This window comes from Lepus europaeus, chromosome 5 (assembly GCF_033115175.1).
Source record: "Lepus europaeus isolate LE1 chromosome 5, mLepTim1.pri, whole genome shotgun sequence".
Taxonomy (NCBI): domain Eukaryota; kingdom Metazoa; phylum Chordata; class Mammalia; order Lagomorpha; family Leporidae; genus Lepus; species Lepus europaeus.
The window spans coordinates 22,138,936-22,163,850 of record NC_084831.1 but is presented as its reverse complement, the minus strand read 5'-3'; the positions used below and the strand labels follow the sequence as shown (position 1 = coordinate 22,163,850).

At 53.0% G+C, this 24,915-nt stretch overlaps 1 protein-coding gene across 1 annotated transcript in view; it reads right to left on the bottom strand.

The window, feature by feature from the left end:
- The window catches only part of PTPRU (protein tyrosine phosphatase receptor type U), an 87,390-nt gene that overhangs the window by 34,464 nt on the left and 28,011 nt on the right, over positions 1–24,915 (bottom strand). The window contains exons 8-14 of the mRNA XM_062190829.1: positions 19,541–19,849; positions 8,998–9,107; positions 8,586–8,787; positions 8,244–8,346; positions 4,929–5,202; positions 4,354–4,390; positions 3,497–3,635 (exon numbers count right to left, since the gene is read on the bottom strand). Of these exons, the coding sequence (XP_062046813.1) occupies positions 3,497–3,635; positions 4,354–4,390; positions 4,929–5,202; positions 8,244–8,346; positions 8,586–8,787; positions 8,998–9,107; positions 19,541–19,849 (1,174 nt within the window). The remainder of the gene's footprint in view (positions 1–3,496; positions 3,636–4,353; positions 4,391–4,928; positions 5,203–8,243; positions 8,347–8,585; positions 8,788–8,997; positions 9,108–19,540; positions 19,850–24,915) is intronic.

The following is a 24,915-nucleotide window of genomic DNA, read 5'->3' as shown; positions in this document are numbered from 1 at the left end:
TGCATTCCCTCTGCACTGTCCCCCCCATCCCAGCACCCAGTCCTTTTCACGGTTCCAACCACCTCACGCTTGTGTGCTTGAATTCTGTGCCAGGCTGCCCACCAGCTACGAAGCACAAGAGGGCAGCATCCGTGCCTCTCTGACCACGTGTGCACACGGCAGGGCCCAGCACGCCACAACCCTGGACTGGGGAAGGGGCAGGCATTTGGTGCTGCTGGGAGGACATGGCTTGGGCCATGCCCACGCCACACTGGAGTGCCTTCCCAACTTCAACTTCCTGCTATTGCACACCCTGGCTGGCAGTGAACAGGAGATACCTTTCTGTGGTCTCTCTCCCTCTCCCTCTTGCTTGCTCTGCCTTCCAAAAAGTAGTTTTAAAAAATAATAATAATAATGAACACAATGAAAAAAAATAAGAAGACATCACCTCCACAAGCTTCCATTTCCTCCTCTAGAAAAACAAACTATTGGGGCCGATGCTGTGGCATGCCGGGTAAAGACACAGCCTGCAGCACCAGCATCCCATATGGGCGCCAGTTTGAGGCCCAGCTGCTCCACTTCTGATCCAGTTCCCTGCTAATGTGCCTGAAAAGCAGCAGAAGATGGCCCAAATTCTTGGACCCCTGCATCCACATATGAGACTGAGATGAAGCTCCTGGTTCCTGGCTTTGGCCTGGCCCAGCCCTGGCCATTGCAACCATTTGGGGAGTGAACCAGTGATGGAAGATCTCTATATCTCTCCCTTTCTCTTTAACTCTGTCTTTCAAATAAATAATTTTTTTTAAAAAAGTGGACTATTTGAGACATAAGCAACAGGAAGCCCAGGCCCAGCAGGTGCCAGCAAGCAGCTTCCTCCCTGTCCCCATGCCTGCTGAGCTGCGGGATGGGGTTCAAGAGGACCTGACCCCACAGGGGACACCTAGCTCTAGCAGAACTGCTGTTGCCCCATTGTGGAAGATGGCACTGCGCCAAGGGCCCACAAGGAAGTCAATGAACCGTGCAGGGCGAGTCCAGCACCCCAGAGGGGCAGGGCTGGGTGCTGGGGCACTATCAGCCAGCCAGGGTCTGAGCTGCACGGGGTCAGCAGGCCTCCCTTCCCTGCCCTGGAACTCCCCATAGGCGACTGAACCCAGTCTGACTGTCCCCAAGGGCAGAGCAGGATGGAACATCTGAAATCTCCCCCACCCCACTGGCCCACTTCCCAAAGTCCTCCCAGGCCCCTCCTACCTCCAATCAGGCCTCCGGGGCCTGGGGGGGCAGGGAGTAGTGACTGTCTTACCACAGCAGCCCCCAACTCTGTCCCATGATAGCCACAATGCAGACTCGGGGAGCCCCAAGGAGCTGAGCAGGCCCTGATGGCCAGGGGAGAGGCAGGGACACAGTGAGGGGCCAGAATGGGACTGAGACTGTTAGAGACATAGGAAGCTCAGGGTGGGGGCTCCTAGGACAGCCTGTGTAACACAGGGTTGCCGAGTGGGGCCCTGACCCTGTCTCTATGCAAGGGTGAGTGAAACCCCCCACTCAGAGCAGGGGCAGAGTACCAGGGTTTCAAGGGACCCCTCCCTTACAGCCCTCTCCACCTCTCGGGCCCCCTGCTGGGGAGAAGCACGGGAACCTGCTGCTTGCTGAAGAGGCCCCTACAGGACACCTGACGTGGTGAACAAGTGACACGGGCCGTGGCTTTCATTAGGATTTCTGCATCCATGAACGGGAGGCAGGTCTGCTTCACGAGTCAGCACCCAGGAGGAGGAGAAATTCTCTGATGGATCCCAAGCATCAGAACCGTGCCTGGCATGGAGCAGGTGCTCAGTTACTAGAGCACTAATGGCACACAGTACTTACTCATTAAATGGTAGTGAAAATATTTCCTCATGAAGCCATGCTGGGACAAGAGAAGGGGAAAACCAGAGCCCAACACCAGGACGTGCCGACCCCTCTCCTCCCCAGCCCCAGACTCTCCTGCTGGTGCCTGCCTCGGAGGCCCTGGCCAGCTCTCTCATCTTCCTGGATCCCACTTATCTGCTCCCAGCAGCCCAGACAGCCAGTGCCAACTCATCCACGTGTGCCAGCCTGGCAGCAGCAGGGGCTCTACAAGCCAGAGCCCCGGAGGGTGGGGGTGGAGCTGGCTCTGCCTCTGGCTCTGCCTCTGGCTCCGTGGGTGACCTTGAGCAGGTGTGTGCCTCCCGCCCCACCCCCAGCCCACATCCCTCAGTTCAGGTGCTTGGACCACAGTGTCCTGGGGCTGCCTGGTGGGGAATAGGGGGTGTGGTTGCAGCCAGCAAGCAGAGGGGTCTCAGAAGCCCCTACCCTTGGCCGGCGCCGTGGCTTAACAGGCTAATCCTCCACCTTGCGGCGCTGGCACACTGGGTTCTAGTCCCGGTTGGGGCACCGGATTCTATCCCGGCTGCCCCTCTTCCAGGCCAGCTCTCTGCTAGGCCCGGGAAGGCAGTGGAGGATGGCCCAAGTCCTTGGGCCCTGCACCCGCATGGGAGACCAGGAGAAGCACCTGGCTCCTGGCTTCGGATCAGCGCAATGTGCTGGCCGCAGCGGCCATTGGAGGGTGAACCAACGGCAAAAAGGAAGACCTTTCTCTCTGTCTCTCTCTCTCACTATCCACTCTGCCTGTCAAAAAAAAAAAAAAAAAAAAAAGAAGCCCCTACCCTGCCTCCAGCCAGAGCTGCTGCTCAGCCTTCACCTGCTCCATGCTGGGGCTCCCAGGGCAGGGTTTTGCTTTTAAACTTTTCATTGGTGCTTTGAAGACAGGTTCTGTCGTTTTAAAAAGGTTTGGAAACCATGAGACTGGATGTCCTTAAACTACCTGGCAGCTCTTACCCTCTGGAGTTCAGAGCACCCTTGGTTCTAAATTCTGAGATTCTTAGAATCCCAAATCCTGAACTTCTGATCCTCCAAGATGCTAGGTTCTGGATTCTCAGATCTGATCTTCGCAACATGCATCAGGAAGCCAGCGCTAGGCCTTTGAGGCCTAGGAGGACTCCCCAGGGTGCAGGGTAAGCCGAGCCCAAGAGGGTGGGACCCAAAGAGAGCCCTGGGTCTGTAGGAGAGTGAACACCACCCCCAGCTCACCCAGCTCCATGTTGGGGCTGACAAGCAGGTGGAAGGTCCGCAGGGAGCCGGGGAAGCCAAGTCGGGTCTGTCCCACACTCTCCCCATTGCAACAGCCCCCACAGGCACAGGAGGGGTGTGCCTGCTTCCCACACAGCCCTGGGCACCCTGGACTGAGCATCTCCCCCAGGTAATGCACCTGGCACCAGCCAGACCTGTGTTCCAGCCACACTGCTCTGGGGCAGTGCCGTTTGCTGAGTCTCTGGCTTCCCGGTACCCAAGTCAGAGCCTCTGTAGGCCCAGTGCCCAGGCTGGCAGCCCTCCAGACACCTGCCAGATGGCCGCCCGGCCAGGCCCCAGCCACCACACTCTGCGCCCACTAGGCCTCTGTGGGGCAGTAGCTGCAGTGGGCCCAGGGGCCAGCCCCACTCACCCCTTGCGGATGATGACGATAATGGCCCCCAGCAGGAGGATGAGCACGGCCAGGCCGCCCGCACAGATGCCCAGGATGAGCCCCATCTCCTCCGACCTCTGGGACACCTCCAGGGGCCGCTTGCTTTCCTTGCAGGCAGCTGGGAGAACAAAGCAGGACAGAGGACCAGAGTGGGCAGAGGAACACGGAGTTCCCCGCTGCAGCCACACGAGCCCCAGTGGCAAACCTGGGCGGCAGGAATACACGTGTGCAAAGGCCGCCGGCCCTCACCTCACCCCAGCACTGCCCGCCTTGCAGCAGACCCAGCCCCCTGCATCAGAGGCTGCCCACCCTGCTCCCCACCAGGACAACCCGCCCCAGCTTTCAGCAGATGGGGGATGCAGGACACCTGGGGCCTTCAGATCCACCCTTCCCGCTGGGGAGGTGACGGGGAGATGGAGAAAAGCATGTGCCTAGGGTGCAGTTAGGGCCTCTCCGGGTGAGAACCAACGATGACCCTCCTTCCCCCACCTCTCTCTCTCACCACGAGAAAGGGAGCCAAGACACAGAGCCCAGGGCCAGCGCCCAGGAAACATCAGCTCCAGCCTGGCCACAACGGCTCCTCTCTGCAGGCCTATTCCAGGCCCTTGCCCGGGACCACAGTGAGGGTGGGGGATGGGGGAGGGAGGGTGCACCCTGCTGTCCAGCCTGGGAGAAGGGGCCCTTGAGGTGGACATGTGGGAACCAAGAAGGGAAGCTCTTCCTGACCCCAGGTCTCCAGCCACCCTCTCTGCTCAGGATTCCCCCTCCCCAGTCCCGGGGCTGTGCAGGTGACAAACCCAGCATGGGAGGGCTTGAGGGGACCCCGAGGGACTCACCTTTCCTGGCAATGCGAATGCAGTTCAGCCGGGTCTCCTGCAGGGAAGAGGGGGCGGAGTCTCAGCCACGAAGCCCTGACCTCCCCCTCCTCCAGGAAGGGACCTCAGCCAGGGTCTCTTGGCAAGGACCACCCGCAGGAGGACTGAGGAGACTGGGGGCCGGGCTAGAGGTGAGAAGCCTACCACAGGTTAGTACCCTAAGCGATCAAGGAAGAGCATGGGGGGAGGGGCGGGGCATAAACCCGGGGTCTGGTTAAGAAGAGAGATGCTGGAAAGGTGGGATCTAAGGAGGGCGGAGCCTGAGGAACAGGGTGTGGCCTAGGGAAGAGGTGGGGCCTAAACCCAAAGAAGCAGAAGCAGGGATCTGAGCCAAAAGGCGGGGCCTCAGGGAGGGGCGAAGACTGGGATCAGGACTGAAGAGGAGTCCGGAAGAGAGACTCAGAAGGAGACAGAGCTCTGTGGGAAGGAGGAGGCGGGGTCATGGGGCATGGCCTGGGCCTTAGACCTCTGCGGTGGGCCCGCTGCCTGGTGTCCTGCACCCCCAACCTCCGGCACAAGGCCCTGCAGCCCCTCACCCCCTTCAGGTGGCTTGCCGCCTGGAAGTAGATGAGGTAGGACTTCCTGGGCTCCAGCGGTGGGTTCCAGAAGCCTCGGTAGGTCTGGTTGTCCCCCACAGTGAAGGGCATGGCCTCAGGCAGACTGCTGGCCGCCAGTTCCGCCCCGAAGTAGTGCACCAGGCCGCGGGCCAGCGCCGCCTCGAAGGTCAGAGGCACCGGGAAGCAGTCCTGGGCGCCAGGCTCCCGCCGCAGCCGCCGCGGCCGTTCTTCCTCCACAATCACCTGGTACACACTGGGCGGGCAGGGCAGGAGGCAGGGGTCACGGCAGGCCGCCCACAGCCATCTGGTCCCTGGGGCCAGGCCCATCTGAGCACAGCTCTGAGCCCCACCTCTTACCACCTCCCAGGCCCGGGTGTCCTCCTGTGTGACAGGCAGTGGGCGGGGACCAGTGCATATCAGCTGATGCTCCTGTCACCGCCCATCCGCCTCCCCAGCGGGTCTTCCTGCCTGTGACGCAGGGCAGGAAACCCAAGCCACCAATGGGTCCCTTCCCAGCCTCAGGCAGCTGCAGGCTCATTCATTCATTCAGCAAGCTGTTACTGAGCTCACAGGAGGGGCCCTGTGCTGGGCATTTAGGGGCGGGGCTTCCGGTGGTGTCTAAGCAAACAAGTGGCATCTCTAAGCCCCTCTGGACCCCAAGGTGCTGCTCATCTGCAAGCCAGAACCCCTTTCTCTCCAGGTCGCTACCACCCACTCTGATCTGGCACATGTGTTTCTATTGATTGCAAAACCCCACTGAGGGGCTGGCTCTGTGGTGTAGTAGGTTAAGCCTCCAGCTGCGGCACCAACATCCCATATGGGCATCGGTCTGAGCCCCGACTGCTCCACTTCCAACCCAGCTCCCTATTGATGGCCTGGGAAAGCAGTAGAAGATGGCCCAAATGCTTGGGTCCCTGCACCCATGTGGGAGACTCAGAAGAAGCTCCTGGCTTCAGACCAGCCCAGCTCCAGCTGTTGTGGTCATCCCAGTGAATGGAAGACCTCTTACTCTGTCTCTCCTTCTGTAACTCTGCCTCACAAATAAATAAATAAATCTTTAAATTAAAAAAAAAAACACTCTACTAAATGGGCTTTTGCTGTGAGCACCTCCAAGCCCTCTGTGGACTAAACCAAGAGCAAATATGCAAATGCTGATGAATTTACCTATTTCCTGTGACAGCCCCAGTGAGGCCAAGACCTCTGCTCTATCAAACAGAAACACCTTTTCCTGACTCCCCAGTGGCTCCTTTGGAGCTTTCACACAGTGGGGAGTCATCCCAGGGACCTGTCACCAGCCCAGGGCCACCCAGCCTCCATATCCGCAGGCTGAGGTCAAGGGCAGTAATTAACACTAGTCAGGAGCACAGCTGTCTTCATCTGGAACGATTTCCACTGTGCAGACAAGGAAGCAGCCTAGGACAGGTGGAGGGACACGCCCAGGCCACACAGCCACCCTGCTCTCCCCTCCCAAAGCCCACCCTGTCATCATCCCTGAGGGACCTGGCCAGCCTGCCCCCCAGGATCACTCAACAGGACAAGGAATGAGAAGGGTTTCCCAACCCCACCCAGAGTCAGCTGTGCTAGGACCCCAGTATTCCCAGAAAGAGCAGAAAGCCCAGGCTGGCACTGTGGCACAGTGGGTTAAGCCACCACCTACAATGCTGGCATCCCATATGGGCACAAGTTCAAGTCCTGGCTGCTCCACTTCTGATCCAGTTCCCTACTAATGTGCCTGGGAAAGCAAAGAGGATAGCCTGAGTACTTGGGCCCCTGCACCCACATGGGAGACCCAATTGGAATTCCTGGTTCCTGGCTTTGTCCTGGCCCAGTCCTGGTCATCGCGGCCATTTAGGGAGTGGGCAAGTGAATGGACAAATATATATATATAAATTTTTTAAAGCAACACCAACATCTCATATGGGCCCCAGTTCATGTCCTGGGTGTTACACTTCTGATCTAGCTCCCTGCTAATGCCCTGAGAAAACCAGCAGAAGATGGCCCAAGTGCTTGGGTGCCTGAACCCATGTGGGAGACCCAGATGAAGCTCATGGCTCCTGGCTTCAGCCTAGCCCAGCACTGGGCATTGCAGCCATCTGGGGAGTGAACCAGTAGATGGAACCTCACTCTCTCCCTATCTCTCCCTCTATTTAAAAATAAATAAATCTTAAAAAAAAAGAAGAACAAAGAAAGAGAAGAGAAGAGAAGAGAAGAGAAGAGAAGAGAAGAGAAGAGAAGAGAAGAGAAGAGAAGAGAAGAGAAGAGATCAAAATGCCCTGCTGTGCTCTGAGTTCTTCCTGGGCCTCCCCTGAGGGTCTGGGAAGCCGCTGGGGATGTGAGTTGTGATAGCAAATATGGGGGAGACAGAGCAGGAGAGGAGCGGAGCAGGAAGCAGGGCCAAGGCGAAGGACTGCCAAGGGCACAGGGCAATTCACTGTCTCCTTGGAAGCTGACTGGGACCCTCACCTCCTCAGCCCAGGGCCTGCACCTTCGTGGAAGGAAGGGGTAAAGCGGTAGGGGGTTCTGTGGTTTCCAGGAAGGGTATAGGCTGTGAGGACAGACCTGGGTCCCCAACCCCAGCCGCATCCCTTGCTAGCCCTGTGGCTTTCGGGGCCAGGCACTGAGGCTCTCTGAGCCGGATCCTGATGTGTGAAACAGTGCCAGGGCGGCTGGATAAAATGACCGTGCACACCCTTGCCATCGCCCTCATGCTCTCCCACGTGTGCACACTCCATCTACACCTCGCACACACATCACGTGTCTTCATCCACACCTTCCATACACAAAGACACGTCCAGGCTCACACTCCACATGTAAACACACACACACACACCAGCCACCTGGTCCCCAGCACCTTCTCCCTAGCACAGGCAGCCACCAGAGAGAGAAGGAAGCACAGAAGCCAGGCTCCAGGGCCCTCCGCAAATGGCCCTATCTGACAAGCTGCCCCGCCTCCTAGAGAGCCCAGCCCTGTGACTCCTGGGGACAGAGGGTCTCCAGGGTCTCACGTGTCCCAGGGATCCTGGGAGAGCCCCCCATAGAGGCCTGCACAGGCCCCCTCTCCAGAAGCCTCATGACAGCCACCAGCGGGGACCCCCAGGCTGAGTGGGGAGTGACCATGGGCTTTCCACCCACCCAGCACCACAGAACATCCTCCCCAGACACTTGAAGCCCCGAGTGGTGGACAGAGAGGACACAGGCACACTGGCCTAGACGTGGGTCGTGGGTCAGAGAAGGGGCCCCTTCCCGGGGACCTGGCCTGCTGGCCACCTGCAGCGTGCACACAGGCTTCCCCACCTGATGGGCGCGCCGCGGCCCTGTGCCGGCCTCAGCAGCACGGTGATGGTGTTCTCAGACTCGCCCAGGGGCGCCGGCATGTCAGCATAGTCAAAGCTGGGGGCTGCAGAAGAGGGCGGGTCATGGGTGGAGCCCGGTACTGGACCCCTGGCCACTGCCCTCCCAACTCTTCCCCCCTCACTTAAGCTTCCCTGACCCCTGACTTCAGTCCCTAAATGGCACTCGTCTCAGCAGGGCCCTCTGTCACCACCCCCAGGATGGCCCCCAGGCTCCATCCCCATGGAACCCTGGGATTCTGGGTCCCCTCCAAAGGGCCCGGGGCCAGGGCCAGGTGGGGCGCACCTGAGATGTTGGTGGTGATCTCGGTGAGCGCTGCCTGGCCAAAGCCCTTGCCCGTGCGCGCCCGCACAGAGAACAGGTAGGTGGTACCCGGGTGCAGGTTGGAGAAGACGTGGTAGGTCTCGTTGCGGAGCTTGGAGATGGTGCGACGTGGGCCTGGCACGTTCACCGCGGGGTCTGATGACTCAATGCTCTGGTAGCTGATCTGGGGCATGGGTGGGGGATGGAGAGGAGCAGCTCTCGCCCAGCACTGGGTTCCCCTCAGCCAGCCTGGCGGACACCTTCCCCTCCCTGGTTACTGCCTCCAGGGCACAGAATCAGGCCAGAGGTACAGGAACCGTGACAATCACCTCCGTCCTCCCCACGCGCTGGGGAGGAGGGCTGTCCTCCCACCTCCCCCCACAGGCCCTCTCACCTCATACTGAGTGATGAGGCCGTTGGGCTCCTGGGGCTCCTCCCACTTGAGGAAGATCATGTCCTCTAGGGGAGTGAAGGTCAGGGACTCAGCCGCAATCCCGCCAGGCACTGCAGGGGAGAGGGGCAGAGAGCAGGGGAAAGTGGGCTTTGATGGGGGGCCTGGGCTCAGACTCTGGCCTTGCCACTTCCCCGCGGGTTTGCTTGAACTACCGGTCCCTCTGGGCCTCAGTGCCCTCAGCTAGGAAGTGGGCGTGCTATGACATCCCCCCACCACCCCCAGGATGCGATGCTGTGATGTTGAAAGGCCCAAGGCGGACACGAGCGATCTGAAAGTGTTCGGCGGACGACTGAGCACTCAGACAGCAGCTGGTGTCTTCAGCACCGTGCGCGTGGCATTCAGCGGAGAAGGTTTGAAGGTTTTGTTCCATTTGGACGGTTTTCAGAAAATGGAGATTTTTGCCAGAGAATTGAAAACAACAATTGCATTAAGGTCTCGGGATGATACATGAATTTTTTTCTTGTCTAAAGAAAAGTCTCATTACGGAAACTATGTCCAACACAGAACATCTAAATGAGTTTAAGAAAAGTAATGGCATCTCCAATTGCATCGCCCAGGGATAAACACTGTGGGCATTTTAGCACAAACGCTTTCAGGCATCGTTTGGTTTGGGCTTTCACGTACAGTCTCCGCAGCAGACACGCAACTTGGAGCCCTCTGTCTGGGGAACACCTTGATAAACCACTGTAGGGAAGGTGAAAGTTAAAAGCAGGAAAGCCGACACCGCGAAGGCAGTCAGCGTCCAAGTTCACCAGGCCACACCACCGTCCACCCAGCAACACGGCAAGAAGACAACCACAGGCATTGGTGAGGAGGCAACCAGGTGCTTCCACACTCCCGGCAGGAGCAGACACTGCCACAGTCCCTTTGGAAGACGGTCTGGACATATCCCCTAAAGACAAACGTATACCCTGTAACCTACCTGTTCTACTTCTGGGCCCAAGCCCATCAGAAATATGGGACAAGTCTATAAGAGTTTTATTTGCAGCATTATTCAAAAGAGCCAATGGGCTAAACCAATGTGGCCCATTAGCCTGAAGAACCAGACAGCAGAGGAATGAATTCTCTAGAAACGAACACACAATCTGGCTCCGTGACTCCACCCACAGGCCCCCGTCCGTCCGTAGTCCCAGCCCGCCTCGCACCCCAGGTACCCTGCCCTGGGGTTGAAAGAAGTTGAAAGAAGCTAGTCATAAAGAGAACACTCACAGTGTGATCCCATCTATAAAAAGCCCAAAACCAAGAAGAAATCAACCTGGGATGCCCCAGTCAGCATAGCAGCCCCCCTGGGAGGCAGTGACTGGCGGGGGGCCTGGCAGGGGGAGACTTCTGGGTGCTGACAATGCTATTTCTGGGTCTGGACATGGATCACCTGCATGCATCCAGTCTGTGAGAATTCCCTGGGCTGACCTTCACACGTTTTATACTGACACTCAGGTGACAAGTAAAACGTCTTCAAAGTAACCCCGTAGCAGAGGAGGTGGGAAGGGAAGAGAAATGCCAAGTGGCCCAAGTGAGGAACGGCCAGGGGTGGGGGGAAGCGGCCACAATAACTTCCCTGGGGATGAGAGTAGGGGCCAACAGACTTCAAGAATAGAGCAGTCAGGGTGGCAGCTGGGGTGCAGGGCAGTGGGGCTCTCGGGGTGGGCCGGCCCAGCACCTGTGGCCACTTGGAACAGCAGACAAGAATGGCCAGCAGGTGAGCAGTGGTGTCCTGTGTTGGGGAGGGGACAGGGTATCTGGGGTGCAGAGTGGGCCGGGACAATGGACAGAGGCCTATGGATAGGAGAAAATGCCATGCCTTTCTGGGCTTCAGCCTGCTCGCCTCCCATGTCACGTGGGACTATGGAGGACTTGGGCCCATGGGAGTAGTCCAAGTCCAAGCCCAAGTGCCAAGGGCCGCTGTGCCCAGCCTCTTGCGGGGACCATGGCTGGACCCAGTGCCACATGCATTCTGAGGTGGGCGACATGACATTTGGCAGTGGATTTAGGGCATAGTTCAGGAGGTTCCTTAGTCTTTGTAGTTTAGAAATGTGGCTTTAGCGGCTGGTGCTGTGACGTAGTAGGTTAGGCCACTGCCCACAACTCCAGCATCCCATATGGGCACTGGTTCAATTGCTCCACTTCTGATCCAGCTTCCTGCTAATGGCCTAGGAAAGCAGCAGAAGATGGCCCAAGAGCTTGGGCCCCTGCACCCACATGGAAGACCAGAAGAAGCTCCTGGATCCTAGTTTTAAAAAAAAAAAAAAATTAAAATGTGGCTTTAATTACAGGCCAGAGTAGTTGGTAAAGAAATTTGGGGAGAGAAGGGGGGCGGCGGGGCTGGTGCCATGGTGTAGTAGGTTAAGTCTCCATCTGTAGTGCCAGCATCCTATGTGGGTGCCAGCTCGAGTCTCGGCTGCTCCCTTCTGATCCAGCTCTCTGCTAATGGCCTGGGAAAGCAGTAGAAGATGGCCCAAGTGCTTGCGCCCCTGTGCGCATGTGGCAGACCTGAAAGAAGCTCCTGGCTCCTGGTTTTGGATCAGCTCAGCTCCGGCTGTTGGGGAGCAAACCAGCAGATGGAAGACCTTTCTCTCTGTCTCTCCCTTTTCTGTCTATAACTCTACCTCTCAAATAAATCTCTAAAAAAAAAAAAAAGAAATTTTTAGGGAGACTAGAAAAAAATATATGGGATAAGTTCTTATCAAAGTAGAAAATGAATTTAGCTAAAATGTATAGTTTTCAAATAAATGCTCCTTTTTAAAATTTTTTTTTATTTGACAGATAGAGTTAGTGAGGGAGAGAGACAGAGAGAAAGGTCTTCCTTCCATTGGTTCACCCTCCAAATGGCCACTACGGCCGGAGCTGCGCTGATCAGAAGCCAGGAGCTAGTTGCCTCTTCCTGGTTTTCCACGCGGGCGCAGGCACCCAACCACTTGGACCATCCTCCACTGCCTTCCCGGGCCACAGCAGAGAGCTGGCCTGGAAGAAGAGCAACCGGAACTAGAACCTGGTACCCATATGGGATGCTGGCACCGCAGGTGGAAGATTAACCAAGTGAGCCACGGCGCCAGCCCAATAAATGCTCCTTAATCTTAAAAAAAAAAAAAAGAAGAAGAAGAAGAAGAAAAAGAAGAGGGAGAAGGACAGGGAGAGGGACAGGGACAGGGACAGGGACAGGGGGAGGGGGAAGGGGAGGGAGCGGGACAGGGGAGGGGGAAGGGGAAGGGGAGGGAGAGGGAGAGGATGGTCTGATGCTCAATTTGAGGTTGTGTGCAGTGCTTCCTGGTAAACTCATCCAGTCCCCACTTTTGCCCCTGCAAATCCTCAGCACGGGGCATGCACACTGCCTGGGTGAATGAGGTCTTGTGGAAACCAAGGCAGGAGCTGAGTTTTGTGTCTGGGCCAGATCGCACATGGGGGAGAACAAGGAAAAGCAGAAGCCAAGGAGCTTCAGGGCACCCGGGGCCTGGCGGGACCCCGAGCAAGGCTCTGGACCTGGGCGGGTGCTGGAGTGCAGCTGCCAAGAATGACGACTCTGAAGCCAGGTGGCAAGGTTTGAAATCCGGCTCTGCCATCCATGCACTAGCTGGACAACCATCTGTAAAATGAGGACAGCAGCAGGAGCGAAGGCCACACAGGGCTGCCATGGGGATCTCACTTGCTAACAGAGAAAACGCATTCAGAAGAGGGCCTGACACAGAGGGTGCCTGGGAGTACATGTGGACATGGATAGAACACTGCACCCAATGACAGAACGCAGTTTTTTACAAGTATGTATGGAATACTTGCCAAAATCCTTAACCACAGGCTGCAGTACATACTCTGGCCCGAGGGCCCCTAAGCTAGAAATCAATAACCAAAAAATAATCAGAACAGTCCCAATTGCTTAGATTTTAAGCGACCTAATAACTTTTGAGTCAAAGAAAAAATTGCAACAGAAATCAGGCAATGTTTCAGATGGAATGATGAGGGTAGGACACATCAGAACTGGTGGGATGAGGCTAAAGCAGGGCTGAGGGGGGATTTATAGCATTGAGAAATGAAGAAAGGCACAAAAGTAAGGACCTAAGAAGTATCCATCTTGGGGCCGTGCTGTGGTGTAGCGGGTAAAGCCACTACTTGTGGTGCCGGCATCCCATATGAGCACCAGTTTGAGTCTTGGCTGCTCCACTTCCAATCCAGCTCTCTGCTATAGCCTGGGAAAGCAGCTGAAGATGGCCCAAGTCCTTGGGCCCTGCACCCACATGGGAGACCTGGAAGAAGCTCCTGTCTCCTGGCTTCAGATTAGCACAGCCCGGCTGTTATGGCCAATTGGGGAGTGAACCAGGGGATGGAAGACCTCTCTTTCTCTCTCTCTCTGCCTCTCTCTTTGTCTCTCTGTCTCTCTCTGTGTAACTCTGACTTTCAAATAAATAAATAAATCTTTAAAAAAAAAAAAGAAGTATCTATCTAAAGATACTAAAAGTACAGCAAATCAAATCCAAAAAAGCACACAAAGGAAATAAAGAATTTAAAAATAAACATAGACTAAAGAAAATCAAGCCAAAATTCAGCTCTTTGGAAAGGTTAATGAAATGTGTACACTCGTAGCAAGAGTGAACAACAGAAAAGAGAGAAAATATAAATTACCAACATCAGAAATGAAAAAGGGGTTATCACTACAGATCCTATAGACAACAGGTATGATAGGAGAATATGATAAACAACTTTATATCAAGACATTAGACAATTTAGGTAAAATGAACAAATTCTCTGAAAAACACATGGCACCAAAATTGATACAAGAATAGATCATCTTCTATATGTAGGGAATCCAAAAGACTCCACTAAGAGACTATTAGAACTCATAGAAGAGTTTGGTAAAGTAGCAGATATAAAATCAATACACAAAAATCAAAAGCTAGCCGGCGCCGCGGCTCACTAGGCTAATCCTCCACCTTGCGGCGCCGGCACACCGGGTTCTAGTCCCGGTGGGGCACCGATCCTGTCCCGGTTGCCCCTCTTCCAGGCCAGCTCTCTGCTGTGGCCAGGGAGTGCAGTGGAGGATGGCCCAAGTGCTTGGGCCCTGCACCCCATGGGAGACCAGGAGAAGCACCTGGCTCCTGGCTTCGGATCAGCGCAATGTGCTGGCCGCAGCGGCCATTGGAGGGTGAACCAACAGCAAAAGGAAGACCTTTCTCTCTGTCTCTCTCTCTCTCACTGTCCACTCTGCCTGTAAAAAAAAAAAAAAAAATCAAAAGCTTTCGTATATACAGACAATGCCATGGCTAAGAAAGAACTTTTTTTTTTTTTGACAGGCAGAGTGGACAGTGAGAGAGAGAGAGAGAGAAAGGTCTTCCTTTTGCCGTTGGTTCACCCTCCAATGGCCGCCGTGGCCGGCACACTGTGGCCGGCACACCGCGCTGATCCGAAGGCAGGAACCAGGTGCTTATCCTGGTCTCCCATGGAGTGCAGGGCCCAAGCACTTAGGCCATCTTCCACTGCACTCCCGGGCCATAGCAGAGAGCTGGCCTGGAAGAGGGGCAACCGGGACAGAATCCGGCACTCCAACCAGGACTAGAACCCAGTGTGCCGGTGCTGCAAGGCAGAGGATTAGCCTGTTGAGCCACGGCGCCAGCCTAAGAAAGAACTTCTAAGATCAATCCCATTCATAATAGCTACCAAAAAAAAAATTCCTTGAAATAAATTTAACCAAGGATATCAAATATCTCTATGATGAGAATTACAAAACATTATAGAAAGAAATAAAAAAAGATACAAAACAATGGAAAAAATCTTCCATGTTCATGGACTGGAAAAATCAATATCACCAAAATGTCCATACTTCTGAAAGTAATTTACAGATTCAATGTGATGCCAATCAAAATACCAAAGACATTCTTCTCAGATGTAGAAAAATGATGCTGAAATTCATATGGAGGTACAGGAGACCTCAAATAGCTAAAACAATCTTATACAACAAAACAAGCCAGAGGCATCACAATACCAGATTTCAAGACATACTACAGGGCAGTTATAATCAAAACAGCCTGGTACTGGTATAAAAACAGATTGATAGACCAATAGAACAGAATAGAAACACACCAGAAATCAATCCAAGCATCTAAAACCAACTTATATTTGACAAAGGAGCTAAAATCAATTCCTGGAGAAAAGACAGTCTCTTCAACAAATGCTTCCAGGAAAACTGGATCTCCATGTACAGAAGACCCCTACCTTACACCTTATATAAAAATCCACTCGAAATGGATTACAGACCTAAATCTATGACCCAATACCATCAAATTATTAGAGAATATTGGGAAACCCTGCAAGACATTGGCATAGGCAAAGAGTTCTTGGAAAAGACCCCAGAGACACAGGCAATCAAAGCCAAGATTGATAAACAGGATTATATCAAATTGAGAAGCTTCTGTACTGCAAAAGAAACACTCAGGAAAGTGAAGAGGCAACTGACAGAATGGGAGAAATTATTTGCAAATTATTCAACTGATAAATGATTAATAACCAGAATATATAAAGAGATCCAGAAACTCCACAACAAAACAACCAACCAACCAACCCAGTGAAGAAATAGGCAAAGAACTTAAGAAGACATTTTTCAAAAGAGGAAATCCAAATGGCCTACAAACACATGAAAAAATGCTCAGGATCACTAGCTATTAGGGAGAGGCAAATCAAAACCACAATGAGGTTCCATCTCACCCCAGTTAGAATGGCTTTCATACAGAAATCAACAAACATCAAATGCTGGCGAGGCTGTGGGGGAAATGGTCCCTAACCTACTGTTGGAATGTAAACTGGTAAAGCCATATGGAAGACAGTATGGAGATACCTCAGATCTGAATATAAACCTACCATATGACCCAGCCATCCCAGTCCTAGGAATTTACCCAAGGAAAAGAAAATCAGCACATGAAAGAGTTTCCTGCACCCAATGTTTATTGCAGCTCAATTCACAGTAGCTAAGACATGGAGTCAACCCAAATGTCCATCAACTGAAGACTAGATAAGGAAATTATGGGATATGTACACTATGGGATACTACACAGCAGTAAAAAAAAAAAAAAAAAGAAATCCAGTCATTTACAACTAAATGGGTGAATATGGAAAACATCATACTTAGTGAAATAAGCCAGTCCCAAAGGGACAAATACCATATGTTCTCCCTGACCTGTGATAACTAATAGAGCACCTAAAATGTAATCTGTAGAAGTGAAATTGATACTTTGAGAAGCAATGACTTGAACAGCCCTTGTCTTGACTGTTGAGGAATAGTTTTTTATATTTTTTTTACACTACTTGTTGAACATGTGTATAAAGCCCATTGAAAATGGATCTCTTGGGGCCAGTGCTGTAGCATAGCTGGTAAAGCCACCACCTGCAGTGCCTGCATCCCATATGGGCACCAGTTTGAGTCCCAGCTGTTCCACTTCCAATCCAGATCTCCACTATGGCCTGGAAAAGCCATAAAAGATAGGCCAAGTCCTTGGGACCCTGCGCCCACATGGGAGACCCAGAGGAGGCTCCTGGCTCCTGGCTTTGGATCAGCGCAGCTCCAGCCATTGCAGCCAACTGGGGAGTGAACCAGCAGATGGAAGACTTTCTCTCTCTCTCTCTCTGTCTCTCTCTCTCTCTCTGCCTCTGTCTCTACTACTCTGTAACTCTGACTTTCAAATAAATAAATAAATAAATCTTGTTTGAAAAAATGGATCTCAGTGAAAAATAAGAGTGGAAATAAGAGAGGGAGGAGGGAGAGGGGTGAAAGTATGGGTAGGAGGGGGGGCACAGTGAAGGGAATCACCATGTTCCTAAAGTTGTAACCATGAAGTGTATGAAGTTTATAACTGTAAAGCTGTAGAGTTTTGTATACATTCCTACGACTTACTTTTAAGGGTATAGTTTAAAAACTTGCCACAGGACCCCAAATCCCCTTAAGCTGTGTGGTAAAAATACCATCTTAAGTGTTAAAGTGATCATATGGATAGGATTAAGTGTCTGGCAATAATAGACAGAATTAAAAAGGAGTGAATGCTCCAACATGGGAAGCAGTCTACACAGCAGACTCATAGAATGACAATCGCTTTAAATAGCACTCTGACCTCAAAAATCAGCCCTTAAGGCATTCTGGTCTGGCTAAAATGTCCATGAGAGCATGTTAGGCATGGAAAGCCAAGACACTGGGGGCCAGCACTGTGGTGTAGTGGGTAAAGCTGCTGCCACCAGTGCCAGCATCCTATATGAGCACCAGTTTGAGTCTCAGCTGCTCCACTTCCAATCCAGCTCTCTGCTATGGCCTGGGAAAGCAGTAGAATATGGCCTATGTCCTTGGGCCCCTGCACCCACATGGGAGACCTGGAAGAAGCTCCTGGCTTCTGGCTTCGGATCGGCACAGCTCCAGCCATTGCACCCAATCGGGGAGTGAACCAGCGAATGGAAGACCTCTCTCTCTGCCTCTCCTTCTCTCTCTGTGTTACTCTTTCAAATAAACAAATTAATCTTTAAAGAAAAAAAAAAAAAGAAAGCCAAGACACTAGCAAAAAATGTCCTACATGAAGGACCTCAGTGGGAGAGACCCCAGTGGAAAGAGGTGGTGATCAAAGGAGGTACTTTCCTCTGAAGGGAAGACAGAACTTCCACTTTGCTTATGGCCTGTGACACTTTTCAGTTTGTGAACTCAAAAGGTTTTCCAATGGGGCCGGTGCTGTGGCATGGAGGGTAAAGCTGCCACCTGCAGTGTTGGCATCCTATATTGGGGCCAGTTCAAGTCCTGGCTTCCCTACTTGTGATCCAGCTCTCTGCTATGGCCTGGGAAAGCAGTAGAAGATGGCCCTGTACCCATATGGGAGACCAGGAAGAAGCTCCTGGCTGCTGGCTTCAGATCAGCCCAGCTCCAGCCGCTATGGCCATTTGGGGAGTGAACCAGCAGTTGGAAGACCTCCCTCTCTCTATCTCTCTCTCTGCCTCTCTGTAACTCTGCCTTTCAAATAGATTAATTAATCTTTAAAAAGCCTTCCATAGCCTAGGCAGCTCATGTCAAGAGCCTTGGGTGATCACTGACATCATACATAAAAGTGTTAATTGTTAAATTAACAAGAGACATTGTGCACTAACTTCCCATGCAGGACCACTGTCCTCAAAGAGTTGTGTTATAATTATGTCTAAGTGCTCAAAAAAGATGTATCATTCTTTGGTGCTTCTTTAAAGTTAATTAAGTTTCTTTAAAAAAAAAAAAGTGAAATTAACTTCAAGAGGCAATGATTTTGAACAGCCCTTGTCTTGACCTTGACTGTTAAGAAACGAGTTTTTTTTTGGTTTGTGTGTTTGTTTTTTGTACAAACTGTTGAACTCTTTACTTGTATAAGGTTGGTCTTCTGTGTATGAAATTAATCAAAATGGATCTTGGTGGAGAATGGAACTGGGAATGGGGGGAGGAGGGGGAGGAGGGGGAGGAAAGTGGGTGGAAGAGCAGGTATAGGGGGAAGAATTACTATATTCCTAAAGTAGTACTTATGAAATGAAAAAAAAATAAATTTTCTTTTAAAATAAAAGAATAGATCATCTTGGGGCTGGCGTTGTGGCACAGTGGGCTAAGCCACTTCCTGTGACACTGGCATTCTGGCCACTCCACTTCTGATCCAGCTTCCTGTTAATGCACCTGGGAAAGCACCAGAAGATGAACCTAGTACTTAGGCCCCTGCCACCCATGTAAGGATACCCGGATAAAGCTCCTGGCTCCTGGCTTCAGCCCTGCCCTGCCCCAGCCATTGTGGCCCTCTGGGGAGTGAAAGAGCAGATGGAAGCTCGCTTTCTCTCTTTTTCTCCATAACTCTGGCTCACAAAAAAAAGTTTAAAAATCTTTTTTAAAAAATAGATCTTGGTACTTGCATTGTGGCATAGTAGGTTAAGCCTCTGCCTGTGGTGCCCTCATCCCATATAGGCACTGGCTAGAGTACCAGCTGCTCCACTTCCAATCTATCTCCCTGCTAATGTCCTGGGAAGGCAGTAGAAGATGGCTCAAGTGCCTAGGCCCCTGTACCTATGTGGGAGACCTGGAAGAAGCTCCGGGATCTTGGCTTCGGATCAGCCCAGCTCCAGCCATTGCAGCCATTTGGGGAGTGAACCAACAGAAGGAAGATCTCTCTCTCTGTATGTCTCCCTCTTTCTGTCTGTAACTCTGCCTCTCAAATAAATAAATAAATATTTTTTTAAAAATCCCCCATCTCAATATTCCAATATCTATCTAAAAAATTAAAACTGTTGATAAAAATACTGCCACAAAGGAAAGGTCAGGCCCAACAGCTTCACTGCTGAATTCTTCCCAACACTCAATGAAGAAACTATGCCAGTCTGAACATCATCGGAGAATAAATACCAGCTATCGTGAGTGTGTTGCTCCCCGGCTGCTTTAATCCCAAGCAGAACATTCCCGGCTCACAGATGTGCAGACTCTCATGGATGTGGGGGCTCGGGGCTCTGGGAGGCGGTCAGGGGCTCTTACCGTCCTCGTCGGTCTGGAAGGTGACCTCCTTGCCCTCCTTGCGTCCCTCGGGGTTGGTGAGGACCAGGCGCACGTGCACGTTCCGGTAGGGCAGCAGGTTCTGGATGGTGTAGCGGCTGACGCCCCGCTCCATCTGCACGCACTCCCGGATGCTCTGGTTGTGGCTGCCGCCCGGGGTGTAGTGATAGCACAGCGCCACGGTGTAGGTGTGGCAACGCGTCACGTTGTAGCCCAGGGGTTCCCACTGCAGGGTCAGCTGGCGGGCCTGGATCTCAGCAAAAGCCAGGCCTTTGGGGGCCCTCATGGGCTCTGCGAAGCGAGGAAGCAGAGAGGAGAAGGTGGAGGAAGTGGGAAGGGGAGAGGAAGAGGGATGTGGAGAGAAGACATCAGTCAGCCGCCCGCAGCCCTGCTGCCCTCGCCCGCTGAACAGGGAGGGAGAGCGCGTGTTGTGCGTGACGCCGGCCACCAGGGCACCCTGGCTGCCAGCTGCCAGCTGCATCGCTTCCCCTCTCCAAGATTGCTTTGGTTTCCTCGACTGCAAATTGTGGAGCTACCAGCCCTATCGCTTGGGGCTGCTGTGAAGTTTAAGGAGATACAAGCAGAAAGCACGTATGGCAATGGCTAACACACAACAGGCCCTCAAAGTGGCCCGTGCTGTGGCACGGTGGCTTACACTGAGGCCTGCAGTGCAGGCATTCCATATCACAGCCCAGGCTCAAGTCCTGGCTGCTCCACTTCCGGTCTAGCTCCCTGCTAATGCTCCTGGGAAGGCAGTGCTGGGCCAGGCTGAAGCCAGGAGCCTGGAACTCCACCTGGATCTCCAACGTGGGTGGCAGGGACCCAAGCACTTGGACCACCCTCTGCAGCTTTCCCAGGCATATTGGTAGGGAGCTGGATTAGAAGTGGAGCAGCAGGACTTCAACTTCATATGGGATCCCAGCATTGCAGGCAGTGGCTGAACCTGCTGTGGCTCCTGTTTTTGTTTTGCTTTGTTGTTTTTCATCCAGATCACCCTGGACCACACGAGGCCAGTGGGAATGAACCCATTGCTACATTTTTCTGATGTCACTAATTCCAGACTGAACTCGCGGCAGCTCCGCTCTCATCCACAGCAGAGGGGAGGCCACCTCTGGGTGACCCTGTGAGGCAGGAAGTTGTCCCCACGTCCCAAGTAAAGGAACCAAGGCCTCTGAAGTGGGGCTCAGCCTGAGTCCTGGGTCTACACAATTCAACTCCTAATTCTGGTACATCCTGGACTATATCAGACCAGTATGAATCAATCTATTGCTGTATTTTTCATAATTTCATGATTTCAAACTTGTTCTGAAACAGCTTGTAGTAACACACAGGATACAATCATATATAATAATCAAGATGGTGGGGGGAATGAGAGGCAAATAGTTAAACATAGGACCCAATGTGTACAATGCCAAGGCCTAAAGAAAAGGTTCCAATTGGGTGGTGAGTTCCCTGGCTGCCAAAGCACAAGGGAAACACAACCTACCACACAACGAGGATAATAAAGTGGCAGTTTGCACGTCGGAGGCTCCGGATATGCCAGGCACTGTTCTAGAGGCTTTCAAATCCTTTACCCACTTACTCCTCACTGTAATCCAATGAGATGAGGGCTCTTACCAGCCCTGTCGTACCAACATAGAGACGGGCACAGAGAGATTACAGTCCCACGGTGAGTGACAAGCTGGCTCCAGAATCCATGCTTCCACCCATCACTATCCGGCCACGCATACCGCCCCCATCCCCAAATGACAAATTCACTGTCAAAAAACGTTTTGTAGCCATGCCTCAGGAGAGAGGCTGCACAGTGCACCGCCTAGGTCCAGATCACCTTGGACCACACGAGGCCAGTGGGAGTGAACCCATTGCTACATTTTTCTGACGTCACTAATTCCAAACTGAACTCGCGGCAGCTCCGCTCTCATCCACAGCAGAGGGGAGGCCACCTCTGGGTGACCCTGTGAGGCAGGAAGTTGTCCCCACGTCCCAAGTAAAGGAACCAAAGCCTCTGAAGTGGGGCTCAGCCTGAGTCCTGGGTCTACACTGGCCAGCTGCACGATCCTACACCAATCACTGGGCCTCGATTTCCTCATCTAGAAGACGAGAGAAGAAGACAAGTTTACTTTTGTTTTTAGTTTTTTTATTTGAAAGGCAAAGACCGATCTTCATCTACTGGTTCAGTCCCCCAAATGCCCACAACAACCACGGCCAGGCCAAAACCAGAGCTCCATCCGGATCGCTCATGTGGGTGGCACCTGAGCCACCACCGCTGCCTCGCAGGGTGCACACAGGCAGGAAGCTCGAACAGGAAGCAAAGCCAGGACTCGACCCCAGGCACTGCGATACGGGATGCCAGTGTCTCAAGCAGCATCCTGACCACTGTGCCAAACGCGCGCTCTGCCCACAATACTTCTCCCTCCTGCACCCTGTGCGAAAGGCAGCTTCATTTCTCCCAGGTGTGTCTGCACCTGCAAAGCGTCCTCAGTCAGACGATCTCGGGTCCCTTAACGAACAGGTAAGAAAGAACTGCCATTGAGCCTCTTAAAGACAGCGAGGATGAGCCTGGTGTCATTGTTTAGTGACGGATATGCTCAGAACGTCCTTAGAAAGACACACAGGGAAACAGCAGTTCTGGCTGCTCCCCACTGAGGCGTGCGCGGGGGACCTGCCCCAAGCACACAGCACGGGACAAGCTGCCTTTCCCACTCAGGAGCCTGGCCCTCTTCCCTGGGCCCCAGGCAAGTGGCTCGAGTCCGGGCACACAGAAAGCCATCGAAGACAGACTTCAGACTTCACCTGCTGGAAACGAGGCCTACCTCCTGTCTGACTGCCCTCTGCCCACAAGCAAGGCGCACTCCAGTCCCAGCCTACGTGGACACTATCTCCCACTGCTGGCTGCAGCCCGAGGGTTACAGGCTGCAAACCCACGGAGAATGCTTATGCTTTCTCTCTTCCCCGGCCTAGAGAGATTTTCCTATTTTTGTTTCTAATATGTTTGTCTTTGACTCACTGTTCTTGTGTGCTTGCAGAGGAGGGGGCAGGTTGTGTGGGATCTGCCCAGAGACCCTCAGCGCACTCCCCCACTGCCTGGCTCTGCACTGCCCCAGGTGGCTCTGCTTGCTTGCCCTGGGGAGAGTGGAGGGAGGACCTCAGATCCCTGCAGCTCTGCTCACAGACGCCCACCCTGGGATGCCAGCGGTGTATTTCTTTCCGTCTTCCCAGGCTTGGCAGGAGCACACTGCTTCCTCGCCCTCCTGCCTCACTTGGAGATGAACCGGTGACGTGGCTGGGTGGAGCCCACAGCAAACAGGACAGCAGGTGCCCCACCCAAAAGGCAATGGATGCCTTGCAGCACTACACGCCCAGTGTTCCCAGGTCTTCCTGTTTCTCAAGAGGAGCCAGAAATTCAGATTTTCACGTGAAATCTCTGGATTTCTAAATCCTGGCAACCTGCTCAAGTTTCCCAAAACCCCCTCCAGGGCCCAAGATGGCAACCTCTGATTCCTAGCTTCATACCCGGGGATCTCGTTCTCCAACAGCTGTGCGACCTCCCAGCTGCCTGCTAGATTGAGGGGGGTCTCTGAAAACAAGGCCTCTCCTTGCTCCCTCCCTGTCCAGGCCAACTCTAGGCAGAGGCAGGGGCTGAGAGTGTGTGTTGACTACAGACGGATACGCTGATTGAAGAGTGTGAATCCGTGAGTCTGTGTTTCCAAAAGACCATCTGGCACCCAGACACTCTCTTCAGCTGCCAGCCCACGCTGGCAAAGCAGAACAGGGGGCCCTCGAAGCCCCACCCTCCCACATTCCACAGGAATCAGAGAGCAGAACCACTCAGAGATGCACATGGGGACCAAGAGGGTAACAGAACAATTGCCAAACGAGGCTCAAATGTGTTGAACTTCCACGATGCTAATGAGGACCCAATAACTCTGAAGCCTGGGGGAGCGGAGAGCTGCGGACTGGGGTCAAGGAAACCAAAGGTCATGCCCTTGCTCTCCTCCTTACCAATTCTGTGACTTTGGGCAAGTGCTTCACTCCCTTTGAACACTGATGCCAAGTTGATGTCAGGTTCCTGGACTACAGCATGGAGACAACATGGAGTGAGTGTGAGAGTCACAGAAGGTGACGTGGGGCAAACTGCCCGGCCTGCAGGATGTAACAACCTCATGTGCACTAACGGGCGGCACCGCGAGCAACATGAATTACAACAGCGATATTTTTTAAAAAACAATCTATGTCTCCAGCAGATGGAAGATCTCTATGACTGTCTCTTTCTCTCTGTCTCTCCGCCTTTCAAATAAAATGAAAAAACCAAACAGCAATATACATCAAAGCCTTTTCTTTAACCATTCCTGACCATATGCACCAAACAATATGCTTAGGACAAAAACTACAAAACTTTGAGCACTGTCTTTTTCAATGCAATACGATTTATAATAATAATAGGGATCTGGACACTCAATAGATTCCCGTGGCCAATAAACAATGATGACAAACAACACAGCACAAGTAACAGCACCAAGCAAATGCACCTGGATCCTCCCACCACCTCATCCCGAGAACGGCCGTGCAAACGCGTGGACTGCACAACACAGATTTGAAGACAACGGAAAAATCAAAACAGCTGTCGGGCTGGGATGGGGAGATTGAGAGTAGTTTTTTAAACGCCTTTTACTGATGCTATATTATTGTTTTCACAGCAAATAATATAGTGAGAGGGGAGCTTCCTGGGGAGGGAGAAGATGAAAACACAGCTGCCAACAGCAAAACAACTCCTGGCCAAGGCGCCCGAGCCGGGAGGGGTGGTGATGCCAATCAAGAGGAGCATGTAATTACCAGGGGCAGGATGAGGTCGCGCCTGCCCAACCCTGCCCAGGTATCGTGTGCGGCAGTACCTGGTACCAAGTGGGCAGTCAGCCTGTGGTGGCGGGAGCTGCAGCTGCTGCCGCCGCTGCTATGGCTAAAAACACCACGCAGGAAATCAGAAAATTCCAAGTCTGGTTCTGGCTCTGCTGCAGACGCACTGTGAAGGCTCGGGCAAGAGACTCAGTCTCTAAGTCTGCCTCCTCACCTGTGAAGCAGGAGCAATCAAAAGCCAGCACCATGAAGCCTGGGTTCTACACCCACCACGGGCACCCAGGCTGCCAGCCTCCCCACCTGCACAGAGAAGGGGCCGCAGCAGATTCCCTGTGACCCCCGAGCGCTGGTTTCTTCCATTCTGAGTGGCGGACCAGGACTGCGTTGGGAGATTATAGCACTCTAACGACAGCGGTCATTCACTGAGTGCCTACTGTGTGCTTCACGTGCATTTAATACAGTTACCTGCATTCACCTGTGCTGAGCCCAAAACACTGGAGGCT